Source organism: Salmo salar, chromosome 24 (genome assembly GCF_965601325.2).
Source record: "Salmo salar chromosome 24, fSalSal1, whole genome shotgun sequence".
In the NCBI taxonomy this organism is placed as follows: Eukaryota; Metazoa; Chordata; class Actinopteri; order Salmoniformes; family Salmonidae; genus Salmo; species Salmo salar.
The window spans coordinates 16,610,294-16,627,167 of NC_138314.1; the positions used below are offsets into that span (position 1 = coordinate 16,610,294).

General features: G+C 44.3%; 1 protein-coding gene across 1 annotated transcript in view; it reads right to left on the reverse strand.

The window, feature by feature from the left end:
• Positions 1–16,874, reverse strand: part of serinc5 (serine incorporator 5) — a 57,056-nt gene that overhangs the window by 18,094 nt on the left and 22,088 nt on the right. The window contains exons 2-5 of the mRNA XM_014170760.3: positions 16,688–16,855; positions 3,811–3,989; positions 3,547–3,629; positions 2,757–2,850 (exon numbers count right to left, since the gene is read on the reverse strand). Coding sequence (XP_014026235.1) covers positions 2,757–2,850; positions 3,547–3,629; positions 3,811–3,989; positions 16,688–16,855 — 524 coding nt within the window. The remainder of the gene's footprint in view (positions 1–2,756; positions 2,851–3,546; positions 3,630–3,810; positions 3,990–16,687; positions 16,856–16,874) is intronic.

The window sequence follows — 16,874 nt, forward strand, 5'->3', positions numbered from 1 at the left end:
TGGGGGTGCTTTGCTGCAGGAGGGACTGGTGCACTTCACAAAATAGATGGAACATCTCAAGTTAAAGCTTGGTCGTAAATGGGTCTTCCAAATTGACAATGACCCCAAGCCTACTTCCAAAGTTGTGGTAAAATGGCTTAAGGACAACAAAGTGAAATTATTGGAGTGGCCATCACAAAGCCCTGACCTCATTCCTATAGAAAATGTGTGGGCAGAACTGAAAAAGTGTGTGCGAGCAAGGAGGCCTACAAACCTGACTCAGTTACACCAGCTCTGTCAGGAGGAATGGGCCAGAATTCCCCCAACTTATTGTGGGAAGCTTGTGGAAGGCTACCCGAAACATTTGACCCAAGTTAAACAATTTAAAGGCAATGCTACCAAATACTAATTGAGTGTATGTAAACTTTTGCCCCACTGGGAATGTGATGAAAGAAATAAAAGCTGAACTAAATAATTTTCTCTACTATTATTCTGACATTTCACATTCTTAAAATAAAGTGGTGATCCTAACTGACCTAAAACAGGATTAAATGTACATTTTTACTAGGATTAAATGTCAGGTATTGTGAAAAACTGAGTTTAAACGTATTTGGCTAAGGTGTATGTAAACTTCCGACTTCAACTGTATACGTTTTTGCTGTTTGTTCTTTGTTATAGAGCCAAACAGATTGGAGAAGTGGTTTATCCATACATCTCTGTTTTGGATAGATAACTCTTCGTGTTTGTTTAGAGTTTTCCAATTCTCCCAGAAGTTGTTAGATTCTATGGATTCTTCAATTATATTGAGCTGATTTCTGACGTGCTGTTCCTTCTTTTTCCGTAGTGTATTTCTGTATTGTTTTAGTGATTCACCATAGTAAAGGTGTAGGCTCAGGTTTTCTGGGTCTCTATGTTTTTGGTTGGGTAGGTTTCTCAATTTCTTTCTTAGGTTTTTGCATTCTTCATCAAACCATTTGTCATTGTTGTTCATTTTCTTAGGTTGTCTGCTTGACATTTTTAGATTTGATAGGGAAGCTGAAATGTCAAATATAATGTTTATGTTTTCTACTGCCAAGTTTATGCCTTCACTATTACAGTGGAATTGTCTAGAAAGGTTTGGATTTGTTTGTGGTAGATTTCTACACTATTTTCCTCACATCTATAACATTTCTTAATATTATTCAGTTCCTTTGGCTTTGATGCCTCATGTTTGAGCATAGCTCTGTTCAAGTAGAGTGTGATTTTGCTGTGTTATGTTGACATAGTTGTGTTTAGGGGGGCATATGGGGGAGGGAATGCTGTCACCTCCAGGTAGGTGTTTGTCCCCCTGTGTGCTGAGGGTTCTTGTCCAGTTCTGGCATTTAGGTCGCCACAGGCTAGTACATGTCCCTGCTCTATACCGAATTAGCATACCCCCTGAGTCTCTTCCCTGTTTCACACCTGGTAGTTTGGTGGATGGGACTACCAGCTCTCTGTAACCAAGAGGGCAACTAGTGGGTCCGTCTCCTTTATACCATGTTTCTTGTAGGATGACAATGTCTGTATTTCCAATTTCTTTGATGAAGTCTGGGTTCCGGCTCTTTACGCCAAAGACAGATGACCTCAGACCTTGTATATTCCAGGATGAGATAGTAAAAGCTTTGTGTTCCATATTGTCTAGTGTTGTTTTTGTGTGGTTTAGGCCCGGACCATCACAGTAGGTGTGAGCAGAGCATGTTGAGCATCTGATACATACCTCTTAGGTTGCAGGATGGGGCTTGGGCGGGTGTTTCTCTCTCTCCCTCTCTCTCTCTCCCTCTGTGTCTCTCTCTCCCTCTCTCTGTTTCTCTCTCTCACACTCTGTGTCACTCTCTCTCCCTCTGTCACTCTCTCTCCCTCTGTGTCACTCTCTCTCCCTCTCTCTGTTTCTCTCTCTCTCACTCTCTCTCTCCCTCTGTGTCTCTCTCTGTTTCTCTCTCTCACTCTGTGTTTCTCTCTCTCTCTCCCTCTGTGTCTCTCTCTCCCTCTCTCTGTGTCTCTCTCTCTCCCTCTGTGTCACTCTCTCTCCCTCTCTCTGTTTCTCTCTCTCTCACTCTCTCTCTCCCTCTGTGTCTCTCTCTCTCTCTGTTTCTCTCTCTCACTCTGTGTTTCTCTCTCTCTCTCCCTCTGTGTCTCTCTCTCCCTCTCTCTGTTTCTCTCTCTCTCACTCTGTGTTTCTCTCTCTCTCTCTCTCTCCCTCTGTGTCTCTCTCCCTCTGTGTCTCTCTCCCTCTGTGTCGCTCTCTCTCCCTCTCTCTGTTTCTCTCTCTCTCCCTCTCTCTGTTTCTCTCTCTCTCCCTCTGTGTCTCTCTCTCCCTCTCTCCCTCTGTCTCTCTCCCTCTGTGTCGCTCTCTCTCCCTCTCTCTGTTTCTCTCTCTCTCACTCTGTCTCTCTCTCTCCCTCTGTGTGTGTCTCTCTCTCCCTCTGTGTCTCTCTCTCTCCCTCTGTGTCTCTCTCTCTCCCTCTGTGTTGCTCTCTCTCTCCCTCTGTGTTGCTCTCTCTCTCTCTCTCTCTGTTGCTCTCTCTCTCTCCCTGTTGCTCTCTCTCTCTCCATCTGTTTCTCTCTCTCTCCCTGTGTCTATCTCTCTATCCCGCTATCTCTTTGTCTCTCCCTCTGTTTCTCTTTCTTCCTCCCTGTTTCTCTCTCTCTCTCTCCCTCTGTCTTTATGCATTCCCATGTGACTGTTTTGGCTGAGGACAGACAGAAAGGCTGTAGGAGAAAGAGAGCTTTATTAGAAGTATTGCTGTTGCTGTTCTCACCAGTTAGTGTTCCATCTGTGAGCAAACTCCACCAGCAGCATGAGCTGGATCAGTAGGAAGAGAAACCCCCCTACAGCGCCCACATACCTCCACACTGAGGGGAGGAGAGAGAGGGGGAGGGAGGGAGAGAGAGAGAGAGAGAGAGGAGGGAAGAGAGACACAGAGGGAGAGAGGAGGGAGATAGAGAGGGAGGGAGAGAGAGAGGAAGGAAGGGAGGGAGAGAGGAGGGAAGGGAGACAGAGGGAGAAAGAAGGGGGAGAGAAGGTGATAGAGAGTGAGGGAGAGAGAGAGGAGAGAGTCAGAGTCAGAGGGAGAGAGACAGAGGAGTAGAGAGAGAGAGAGGAGGGAGGGAGGGAGATCACACATTTAAAGTATTGCAAAGCTAACCATCAAATATCTAATCTCTTGTTCCATATGTTCTGCAGGGTGTGCACACTTAGCTGCTGCATAATTCCTCGTGTGTTGCCATCGCATAGACAACCACAGGGACTAGATTCTCAGGCACACACGCACACGGTAATTAAAGCCTGCAGCTGCATCCTCTCCTCTGAAGGGAGTAGATAACAGACTCCCTCTCCTCTCTTTCTCTCTCTTTATTTCCCTTCTCTCAAAGCTGGTTAAGTCAAGGACAGTCACGCTGACCTCTACAGGTAAGTATAGGTGACAGAGATTTGAGAGGGAGGTGCTTATCCGAGACCCCACAGTGTGAAAGAGCAGAGCAGAGCTCCAGTCTCTGTCCCATCTGAGAGAACAAAGACTATGGACATGAGAGGGACATAAGGGTCCATACCTTCCAGAAAGGTGTCCTGCTCTGGCAGGAAGAATCCTCCAACACAGCAGGCCAACAACACTACGAACTTCGGGAACCAAAACCTGTCAGAGAGAGAGAGACATAAACATCGAGACATAAACATCACTACACACACACACACACACACACACACACACACACACACACACACACACACACACACACACACACACACACACACACACACACACACACACACACACACACACACACACACACACACACACACACACACACACTTACCCGTTGTGTATGGCGGCGCGGCAGCCGGTGGCAGAGTTGACTCGTAGGGTGAAGATACAGAAGAAGAAGAAGAAGCAGGCCATGCCGAAGCAGACCTTGTACACAGCAGAGTAACCCACCAAGGTAGAGCAGTTCTCACCAGCCTTCAGCTTCTCACACAGGTCACTGTAGAATGGGATCTACAGCAGAGAGAGGGCTGCATTTAAAATGTGTTATAGTTTCCCTGACTCTCTAGCTTTTGTTTAGCTGACTGTTATCAAGCTGGACAGAGTAAAGAGACTATAATGACTGTTATCAAGCTGGACAGAGTAAAGAGACTATAATGACTGTTATCAAGCTGGACAGAGTGAGGAGACTATAATGACTGTTATCAAGCTGGACAGAGTAAAGAGACTATAATGACTGTTATCAAGCTGGACAGAGTAAAGAGACTATAATGACTGTTATCAAGCTGGACAGAGTGAGGAGACTATAATGACTGTTATCAAGCTGGACAGAGTAAAGAGACTATAATGACTGTTATCAAGCTGGACAGAGTGAGGAGACTATAATGACTGTTATCAAGCTGGACAGAGTGAGGAGACTATAATGACTGTTATCAAGCTGGACAGAGTAAAGAGACTATAATGACTGTTATCAAGCTGGACAGAGTAAAGAGACTATAATGACTGTTATCAAGCTGGACAGAGTAAAGAGACTATAATGACTGTTATCAAGCTGGACAGAGTAAAGAGACTATAATGACTGTTATCAAGCTGGACAGAGTGAGGAGACTATAATGACTGTTATCAAGCTGGACAGAGTAAAGAGACTATAATGACTGTTATCAAGCTGGACAGAGTAAAGAGACTATAATGACTGTTATCAAGCTGGACAGAGTGAGGAGACTATAATGACTGTTATCAAGCTGGACAGAGTAAAGAGACTATAATGACTGTTATCAAGCTGGACAGAGTAAAGAGACTATAATGACTGTTATCAAGCTGGACAGAGTAAAGAGACTATAATGACTGTTATCAAGCTGGACAGAGTAAAGAGACTATAATGACTGTTATCAAGCTGGACAGAGTAAAGAGACTATAATGACTGTTATCAAGCTGGACAGAGTGAGGAGACTATAATGACTGTTATCAAGCTGGACAGAGTGAGGAGACTATAATGACTGTTATCAAGCTGGACAGAGTAAAGAGACTATAATGACTGTTATCTAGCTGGACAGAGTAAAGAGACTATAATGACTGTTATCAAGCTGGACAGAGTGAGGAGACTATAATGACTGTTATCAAGCTGGACAGAGTAAAGAGACTATAATGACTGTTATCAAGCTGGACAGAGTGAGGAGACTATAATGACTGTTATCAAGCTGGACAGAGTAAAGAGACTATAATGACTGTTATCTAGCTGGACAGAGTGAGGAGACTATAATGACTGTTATCAAGCTGGACAGAGTAAAGAGACTATAATGACTGTTATCAAGCTGGACAGAGTAAAGAGACTATAATGACTGTTATCAAGCTGGACAGAGTAAAGAGACTATAATGACTGTTATCAAGCTGGACAGAGTGAGGAGACTATAATGACTGTTATCAAGCTGGACAGAGTGAGGAGACTATAATGACTGTTATCAAGCTGGACAGAGTAAAGAGACTATAATGACTGTTATCAAGCTGGACAGAGTAAAGAGACTATAATGACTGTTATCAAGCTGGACAGAGTAAAGAGACTATAATGACTGTTATCAAGCTGGACAGAGTAAAGAGACTATAATGACTGTTATCAAGCTGGACAGAGTAAAGAGACTATAATGACTGTTATCAAGCTGGACAGAGTAAAGAGACTATAATGACTGTTATCAAGCTGGACAGAGTAAAGAGACTATAATGACTGTTATCAAGCTGGACAGAGTAAAGAGACTATAATGACTGTTATCAAGCTGGACAGAGTGAAGAGGCTATAGATGACTTATCAAGCTGGACAGAGTAAAGAGACTATAATGACTGTTATCAAGCTGGACAGAGTGAGGAGACTATAATGACTGTTATCAAGCTGGACAGAGTGAGGAGACTATAATGACTGTTATCAAGCTGGACAGAGTGAAGAGACTATAATGACTGTTATCAAGCTGGACAGAGTAAAGAGACTATAATGACTGTTATCAAGCTGGACAGAGTGAGGAGACTATAATGACTGTTATCAAGCTGGACAGAGTAAAGAGACTATAATGACTGTTATCAAGCTGGACAGAGTAAAGAGACTATAATGACTGTTATCAAGCTGGACAGAGTGAGGAGACTATAATGACTGTTATCAAGCTGGACAGAGTAAAGAGACTATAATGACTGTTATCAAGCTGGACAGAGTGAGGAGACTATAATGACTGTTATCAAGCTGGACAGAGTGAAGAGACTATAATGACTGTTATCAAGCTGGACAGAGTAAAGAGACTATAATGACTGTTATCAAGCTGGACAGAGTGAGGAGACTATAATGACTGTTATCAAGCTGGACAGAGTGAAGAGACTATAATGACTGTTATCAAGCTGGACAGAGTGAAGAGGCTATAATGACTGTTATCAAGCTGGACAGAGTGAAGAGGCTATAGATGACTGTTATCAAGCTGGACAGAGTGAGGAGACTATAATGACTGTTATCAAGCTGGACAGAGTGAGGAGACTATAATGACTGTTATCAAGCTGGACAGAGTAAAGAGACTATAATGACTGTTATCAAGCTGGACAGAGTAAAGAGACTATAATGACTGTTATCAAGCTGGACAGAGTAAAGAGACTATAATGACTGTTATCAAGCTGGACAGAGTAAAGAGACTATAATGACTGTTATCAAGCTGGACAGAGTGAGGAGACTATAATGACTGTTATCAAGCTGGACAGAGTAAAGAGTCTATAATGACTGTTATCAAGCTGGACAGAGTGAGGAGACTATAATGACTGTTATCAAGCTGGACAGAGTGAGGAGACTATAATGACTGTTATCAAGCTGGACAGAGTAAAGAGACTATAATGACTGTTATCAAGCTGGACAGAGTGGGGAGACTATAATGACTGTTATCAAGCTGGACAGAGTAAAGAGACTATAATGACTGTTATCAAGCTGGACAGAGTAAAGAGACTATAATGACTGTTATCAAGCTGGACAGAGTGAGGAGACTATAATGACTGTTATCAAGCTGGACAGAGTAAAGAGACTATAATGACTGTTATCAAGCTGGACAGAGTAAAGAGACTATAATGACTGTTATCAAGCTGGACAGAGTGAGGAGACTATAATGACTGTTATCAAGCTGGACAGAGTAAAGAGACTATAATGACTGTTATCAAGCTGGACAGAGTGAGGAGACTATAATGACTGTTATCAAGCTGGACAGAGTGAGGAGACTATAATGACTGTTATCAAGCTGGACAGAGTAAAGAGACTATAATGACTGTTATCAAGCTGGACAGAGTAAAGAGACTATAATGACTGTTATCAAGCTGGACAGAGTAAAGAGACTATAATGACTGTTATCAAGCTGGACAGAGTGAGGAGACTATAATGACTGTTATCAAGCTGGACAGAGTAAAGAGACTATAATGACTGTTATCAAGCTGGACAGAGTAAAGAGACTATAATGACTGTTATCAAGCTGGACAGAGTGAGGAGACTATAATGACTGTTATCAAGCTGGACAGAGTAAAGAGACTATAATGACTGTTATCAAGCTGGACAGAGTGAGGAGACTATAATGACTGTTATCAAGCTGGACAGAGTGAGGAGACTATAAATGTAGGTCCGTTATCATTTCTACACTGTTTCAGTTTGGTTTTAGTCATTTTAATGTTGACTGAGATGTTTTGACTCCCCTGGTCTAGAGGAAGCAGTACGCCCTCAGCGAATCGGCTTCAGACAGTGTCGACCTAATAGGTTACATTCTGAGCGTCACACTTCTAAAGGAACATGCAGTGACACCAACCCCTCTTTCTTTCCGACCTGTTACTGAGGGTTTCAGCCACAACAAACAAAGACATGATGGAATACATTACCAGACTGCTCTCAGCAGAGACAACACATGAAACAGAGAGAGCAGGAGAGAGAGAAAGAGAGAGAGAGAGCTAGAGAAAGAGCTAGAGAGAGAGAGAGCTAGAGAGAGAGACAGAGAAAGAGAGAGAGAGAGCTAGAGAGAGAGCTAGAGAGAGAGAGAGCTAGAGAGAGAGAGAGAAAGAGAGCTAGAGAGAGAGAGAGAGAGAGAGAGAGGGGGGAGAGAGCAAGCGAGAGAGAGAGCTAGAGAGTGAGAGAGAGCTAGAGAGAGAGAGCGAGCTAGAGAGAGAGCGAGCTAGAGAGAGAGCGAGAGAGAGCTAGAGAGAGCGAGAGAGAGAGAGCTAGAGAGCGAGAGAGTGAGAGAGAGCGAGCGAGAGCGAGAAGGAGTATGCCTATAGAAAGTGAATGAGAATTAGACAGCCAGAACAAGAGTCACTTGAGTAATGTCAACGGGAAACCAAAAGAGCAGCTTCAATACAGGGAGGAGGGAGCCTCTAGAAAATGTTTTAAACCAGTGTGGTTAAACCTCTGTAGCAGCGTACTGGTACACAAGTACTACAGTGAGGGAAAAAAGTATTTGATCCCCTGCTGATTTTGTACGTTTGCCCACTGACAAAGAAATGATCAGTCTATAATTTTAATGGTAGGTTTATTTGAACAGTGAGAGACAGAATAACAACAAAAATATCCAGAAAAACGCATGTCAAAAATGTTATAAATTGATTTGCATTTTTATGAGGGAAATAAGTATTTGACCCCCTCTCAATCAGAAAGATTTCCGGCTCCCAGGTGTCTTTTATACAGGTAACAAGCTGAGATTAGGAGCACACTCTTAAAGGGAGTGCTCCTAACCGCAGCTTGTTACCTGTAAAAAAGACACTTGTCCACAGAAGCAATCAATCAATCAGATTCCAAACTCTCCACCATGGCCAAGACCAAAGAGCTCTCCAAGGACAAGATTGTCAGGGACAAGATTGTAGACCTACACAAGGCTGGAATGGGCTACAAGACCATTGCCAAGCAGCTTGGTGAGAAGGTGACAACATTTGGTGCGATTATTCGCAAATGGAAGAAACACAAAAGAACTGTCAATATCCCTCGGCCTGGGGCTCCATGCAAGATCTCACCTCGTGGAGTTGCAATGATCATGAGAACGGTGAGGAATCAGCCCAGAACTACACGGGAGGATCTTGTCAATGATCTCAAGGCAGCTGGGACCATAGTCACCAAGAAAACAATTGGTAACACACTACGCCGTGAAGGACTGAAATCCTGCAGCGCCCGCAAGGTCCCCCTGCTCAAGAATACATATACATGCCCGTCTGAAGTTTGCCAATGAACATCTGAATGACTCAGAGGACAACTGGTGAAAGTGTTGTGGTCAGATGAGACCAAAATGGAGCTCTTTGACATCAACTCAACTCGCCGTGTTTGGAGGAGGAGGAATGCTGCCTATGACCCCAAAAACACCATCTCCACCGTCAAACATGGAGGTGGAAACATTATGCTTTGGTGGTGTTTTTCTGCTAAGGGGACAGGACAACTTCACCGCATCAAAGGGATGATGGACGGGGCAATGTACCGTCAAATCTTGGGTGAGAACCTCCTTCCCTCAGCCAGGGCATTGAAAATGGGTCGTGGATGGGTATTCCAGCATGACAATGACCCAAAACACACGGCCAAGGCAACAAAGGAGTGGCTCAAGAAGAAGCACATTATGGTCCTGGAGTGGCCTAGCCAGTCTCCAGACCTTAATCCCAGAGAAAATCTGTGGAGGGAGCTGAAGGTTCGAGTTGCCAAACATCAGCCTCGAAACCTTAATGACTTGGAGAAGATCTGCAAAGAGGAGTGGGACAAAATCCCTCCTGAGATGTGTGCAAACCTGGTGGCCAACTACAAGAAACGTCTGACCTCTGTGATTGCCAACAAGGGTTTTGCCACCAAGTACTAAGTCATGTTTTGCAGAGGGGTCAAATACTTATTTCCCTCATTAAAATGCAAATCATTTTATAACATTTTTGACATGCGTTTTTCTGGATATTTTTGTTGTTATTCTGTCTCTCACTGTTCAAATAAACCTACCATTAAAATTATAGACTGATCATTTCTTTGTAAGTGGGCAAACGTACAAAATCAGCAGGGGATCAAATACTTTTTCCCCCCACTGTACGTACTACTGCTCTATCAAAACAAAAACCTTAAAACGTCCTTCAGTCTACGTCAATCAGGGCACCTGACTGTTCCTCTTGGCAGATTATTGGTTGAGTCTGAAACCCCCAGCATGACTGTAGTATAGTCAGGCAGTCACTGGATAGAGCTGTTATAGTTCAGCACCACAGCCACTGTAGGCAAAGTGTAGTAGGATACAGAGCAGTAGGATACAGTGTAGTAGGATACAGAGGAGTAGGATACAGTGTAGTAGAATACAGTGTAGCAGGATACAGAGTGGTAGGATACAGAGTGGTAGGACACAGAGAGGTAGGATACAGTGTAGTAGGATACAGTGTAGTAGGATACAGAGTAGTAGGATACAGTGTAGTAGGATACAGTCTAGTAGGATACAGTGTAGTAGGATACAGAGAGGTAGGATACAGTGTAGTAGGATACAGTCTAGTAGGATAGTGTAGTAGGATACAGAGTAGTAGGATACAGTATGGTAGGATACAGAGTAGTAGGATACAGAGTAGTAGGATACAGTGTAGTAGGATACAGTGTAGTAGGATACAGTATAGTAGGATACAGAGTAGTAGGATACAGTGTAGTAGGATACAGAATAGTAGGATACAGTGTGGTAGGATACAGTCTAGTAGGATACAGTGTAGTAGGATACAGAGAAGTAGGATACAGTGTAGTAGGATACAGTGTAGTAGGATACAGTGTAGTAGGATACAGAGAACTAGGATACAGTGTAGTAGGATACAGTATAGTAGGATACAGAGATGTAGGATACAGTAGAGTAGGATACAGAGTAGTAGGATACAGAGTGGTAGGATACAGAGTGGTAGGATACAGACTGGTAGGATACAGTGTAGTAGGATACAGAGTAGTAGGATACAGAGAGGTAGGATACAGTGTAGTAGGATACAGAGAGGTAGGATACAGAGTGGTAGGATACAGAGTAGTAGGATACAGTGTAGTAGGATACAGTGTAGTAGGATACAGAGAAGTAGAATACAGTGTGGTAGGATACAGAGTAGTAGGATACAGAGAGGTAGGATACAGAGTGGTAGGATACAGAGTAGTAGGATACAGAGAAGTAGGATACAGAGTAGTAGGATACAGTATAGTAGGATACAGAGTAGTAGGATACAGTGTAGTAGGATACAGTGTAGTAGGATACAGTGTAGTAGGATACAGAGAACTAGGATACAGTGTAGTAGGATACAGTATAGTAGGATACAGAGATGTAGGATACAGTAGAGTAGGATACAGAGTAGTAGGATACAGAGTGGTAGGATACAGAGTGGTAGGATACAGACTGGTAGGATACAGTGTAGTAGGATACAGAGTAGTAGGATACAGAGAAGTAGGATACAGTGTAGTAGGATACAGTATAGTAGGATACAGAGAGGTAGGATACAGAGTGGTAGGATACAGAGTAGTAGGATACAGTGTAGTAGGATACAGAGAAGTAGGATACAGAGAAGTAGGATACAGAGAAGTAGGATACAGATAGGTTGGATACAGTGTAGTAGGATACAGAGAAGTAGGCTACAGTGCAGTAGAATACAGTCTAGTAGGATACAGTGTAGTAGGATACAGAGACGTAGGATACAGAGTAGTAGGATACAGTGTAGTAGGATACAGTGTAGTAGGATACAGTATAGTAGGATACAGTGTAGTAGGATACAGTATGGTAGGATACAGTGTAGTAGGATACAGTGTAGTAGGATACAGTGTAGTAGGACACGTTCGCACACAGACACACACATAATGAGGAGTCGCCACAACCCAGTGGCGACCCCTCATTCAGGGAAGGTGGGGCCCCACCCGTTTTGAGCCCCACCTGTTTTTGTTGCCTGTTTTGCATGTTATTTGGGCATGAATACGTGTCACACATCAGTTCAAAACAATGTAAAAAAAAAAATATAACATTGAGTTAATAAAGCCGCATACTAACATGGTCTCTTTATTGTTTTCTTGAGTAAGGCTCCAAAATGCAGGGGTTTCAGCCTAGCTCAGTGCTTTCTATTGTGGTGGGGCAAGCCAGCAGAAAATACGGAGCATAGCGTTTGGTAATGTTCTCTAGTTGCGCCGTGATTGGCTCAGTGTTCTGTCACTCATGGGGACACTAAATCACCACAAAATCTACGGATAGAGCTCGAAAATTCAAGCCCATTGGATGCTGCAATAGAGCTACATTAGAAGTGCCCATCCAAGAAGGCTCAAGGTCATTGGCCACAGATACAATTATGTCAAATCACGTTATATCTACATTAGCTTTGATTGGACTGATCATTGCAACATCACACTTTCAAAATCTTAGCGAGCAAGCTAGCAGTCATCATCATGAATCAAATCGACAATCTGCTGGCAAATCCTTTTCAATCCTTGTCATATGAAGAGAAATTATAGATAAAACGTATTGGTGCTCATCGGCCATTGGACATAAACATTACACAACAAGTTGGAAATGGCAAACTCAACAACGAGTGGTTTGGAACGAATCAGGAATCAACTGCAAGCGTTGCAAAGCAATCACTAGCCTGATATTCAGTGGAGTGGGTGTGTGGTCCAAGTCTGGGTTTAAGGGTCTCTTTTCTAAGCTTAAAAGGATAAACATTCACATGACATTCGCGGCAGGTAGCCTAGTTGTTAGAGCGTTGGACTAGTAACCGAAAGGTTGCAAGATCGAATCCCTGAGCTGACAAGGATAAAAAAAAACTGTCATTCTGCCCCTGAACAAGGCGGTTAACCCACTGTTCCTAGGCCGTCATTGAAAATAAGACTTTGTTCTTAACTGACTTGCCTAGTTAAATAAAAAATGTAAACATTCACATTACTTCTGCCACATTCAAAACAACTGGAAACGGCGAAATCTCAGACTTCAGTGAATTCAGGAGAACTGAGGACTGGGTAGAAAACAAGCTCCGACTGGGAAAATACGTTTTGAACGGTCATCCAACTCAGAATTCAAAGCCGGGAACTCTTGAGCACCGACCTGAAGATCACTGACATCATGATTCAGCCTTGTTTTTTCCCCAGAGTTCACAGTTGTCTTCAAAGCATCATAAATCCAGAAAATGACAGACTTTGATGACAAAGTTTGATGACAAAATGTGCACACAAGGACCACCACGCCACCTTCCTGTTCAAGTGAGCACATAACAAAAAGGTGAGTCCAAAAATGTATTGTATGCTGCTGCATAAATGATGTAATATGCCAGGGAGATATGTATACTGTAGCTAAGAAAGTAATACTAAGTGTATGTTGTGTAGTAAGCTGTAAGTAGCCCATGTGCCTCACCCTAATAACTGTGTAGCGGCTTTGCTGACATGCAAGATGTTTGCCCCACCAAGATTTACATGCTAAAATCGCCAATGGTGTGTTCGTGTGTGCAAGGGGGGGTGTGTGTGTGTGTGTGTGTGTGTGTGTGTGTGTGTGTGTGCCCACTGCGCTGGTGTTAGTGTTCAACATGTGTGTCTAAAGGCAGCCATTTTGTGGGATAGGCTTTTTACTGAACATCTGTTTCATATGGAGCTACAAAGCAGGGGGTATGCTCTAAACAGAGAGAGAGAGAGACATAGAGAGAAAGACATAGAGAGAGAGACCTAGAGATAGAGACATAGAGAGAGAGAGACCTAGAGATAGAGACATGAGAGAGAGAGAGAGAGAGAGAGAGAGACCTAGAGATAGAGACATAGAGATAGAGAGACCTAGAGAGAGAGATATAGAGACATAGAGAGAGAGAGAGACCTAGAGATAGAGACAGAGAGAGAGCCCTAGAGCGAGAGATATAGAGAGACATAGAGAGAGAGACCTAGAGATAGAGACATAGAGAGAGAGAGACCTAGAGAGAGAGATATAGAGATACCTAGAGAGAGAGATATAGAGAGACATAGAGAGAGAGAGACCTAGAGAGAGAGAGATATAGAGAGACATAGAGAGAGAGATATAGAGAGAGATAGAGAGAGATATAGAGAGACATAGAGAGAGAGAGATAGAGAGAAATATAGAGAGACATATACAGAGAGATATAGAGAGAGAGATATAGAGAGACATAGACAGAGAGATATAGAGAGACATAGAGAGAGAGATATAGAGAGACATAGAGAGAGAGATATAGAGAGACATAGAGAGTGAGATATAGAGACATAGAGAGTGAGATATAGAGAGACATAGCGAGTGAGATATAGAGAGACATAGAGAGTGAGATATAGAGAGACATAGAGAGTGAGATATAGAGAGACATAGAGAGTGAGATATAGAGAGACATAGAGAGTGATATATAGAGACATAGAGAGTGAGATATAGAGAGACATAGAGAGTGAGATATAGAGAGACATAGAGAGAGAGCGAGAGAGTCTTTGACAGCTCTATCAGTGGTAAAGTAGTCCCAATCAGTGCCATAGTAAAACAGTCTGCTAAATAGATGTAGTCAAGTTGGAAATACAATAGGGAGAGGAAAAGAGATCTCACTGACGCTCACTCTGCCCTACTTTGGTCTGATAATATGATAGTTATTATATAGCCAGTGTTGTATAGAGCCATGATCACATGAATTCCCTTCCATCTCAAATTACTCAAGCAAACAGCAAAATTAGCTTTAAAAAACAACACCTCACAAACAACACCTGTCTGACCTAGTTAACCTAGTTAAGGCACAGGTATGTAGTAATGTATGTATGTAAGTCTGTAATGTCTATGATCATGTTTTTAAATGTTGGCGTGGGCTAATGGGGATCCCAATGAAATCAATTAGTTAATGTGATAAACAATCAGTGTTGTTTCCTAGAACTAAAGCTGGTTATAGTTTTCAGCCAAAACCATGTTGATCTTGTGTGTCACTGCTGCACTCTCTACAGACCATGTCAACAGGAGTGACACGCTCTCTTATTTACTCAGGCCATGTGACCAAGCCAGATGACATGTAGAAAAGTGTTGTAATAGTATTTTGTTACAATGATACATAATAACATCACCATCGGAGAGACAGAGAAAGATAACATCCTTAGCTCATGAAGGGCTAGGCTCCTGACCCAGCTCCTGACCCATCTCCAGCTCCTGACCCAGCTCCTGAACCTACTACAGCTCCTGACCCAGCTCCTGACCCAGCTCCTGACCCAGCTCCAGCTCCTGACCCAGCTCCAGCTCCTGACCCAGCTCCTGCCCCAGCTCCAGCTCCTGACCCAGCTCCAGCTCCTGACCCAGCTCCTGACCCAGCTCCACCTCCTGACCCAGCTCCTGCCCAGCTCCTGACCCAGCTCCTGACCCAGCTCCTGACCCAGCTCCAGCTCCTGACCCAGCTCCAGCTCCTGACCCAGCTCCAGCTCCTGGCCCAGCTCCTGACCCAGCTCCAGCTCCTGACCCAGCTCCTGACCCATCTCCAGCTCCTGACCCAGCTCCAGCTCCTGACCCGCCAGCTCCTGCCCAGCTCCTGACCCAGCTCCAGCTCCTGACCCAGCTCCAGCTCCGACCCAGCTCCTGACCCAGCTCCAGCTCCTGACCATCTCCAGCTCCTGACCCAGCTCCAGCTCCTGACCCACTCCAGCTCCTGACCCAACTCCAGCTCCTGACCCATCTCCAGCTCCTGACCCAGCTCCAGCTCCTGAACCTACTACAACTTCTGACCCAGCTCCAGACCCATCTCCAGCTCCCGACCCAGTTCCTGCTCCTGACCCTGCTCCCGACCCAGCTCCAGCTCATGACCCAGGTCCAGCTCCCGAACCTACTACAGCTCCTGACCCAGCTCCAGCTCCTGACCCAGCTCCAGCTCCTGACCCATCCCCAGCACCGGTCCAAACCCACGAGACAATACTTTCACAATGGGTGGATCAAACAAACAGAGACCTGCTAAGACTTGTGTTTTCCATAATAACAACTGGCTAAGAGTCCACAGAGGGGATCAGCCTGGGCCAGCTTTCTCACAGCAAAGACAGAACACCATCATACACCCAGAAAACGCTGAGTAGCACCGTGGCTTTCCCTCTTTCACCCAGCTCCCTAGTCCCTACCCTCCCTCTGTGAATAATAACCCCCTGGGGCCTTCACCTGCCCATGTGAAGACTGGAGCACTCTGTACTAACTGAGCTGGGGCCGACAGAGAATGAAGCATTAACTTGGTAGAGTACAGTCTGATAAATAGATGTAGCCTACAGTACATGGACATATATTTGGAATAACTGAGCTAGGGCGTAGTAACTGAACTGTGGGGTTTTCTGTACATGCCACGTTCCTCTTGTAGTCCGGAGTGAACTGGCAGCAGGACAGAGCACACTGAGGGAGGCTGTAGTTCAACTCTGTGTTAGCCCCCGTGGCAGCCTGCACTAAACTAGGCCATCCTAACTACTGTACAATTACACACACAGGAAATGACACACAGCAGCCTTTTCCATAGCTCCGCTCCACTCTGCTCTTCCAGGGAAGGCTTTATTACAGGGTTTATGTGGAGTTTAGATCTTCCAAAACTATTCTAGAGCTTTACTGGGTCTCTGTGTCTAAAACAACATCAAGGCCGGGTACGAGACAGGACCACACATTTAGGTGGTGTGAGCATGTTTCTTGTGTGTGTGCATGCACGTAGAGCAGTATGTGTGTGTGTGCATGCACGTAGAGCAGTGTGTGTGTGTGTGTGTGTGCGTGCGGGTGTGACTGTCTACATGCGATCGTCCGCGTACTCACGTGGTCCCTCATCTCCTGCTCCACGGTGGGTGACATCATGACGACACAGATGACGGTGACGAGGAGGAAGTAGAGGGCGTACATGAAGCGTGTGGATGTGGACTGCTTGATTTTAGGACAGCAGCCACAGCAACAGGAGCAGGCTGCCGAGCCACAGCAGCACGCCAGCTACACCAGGAGAGAGGAT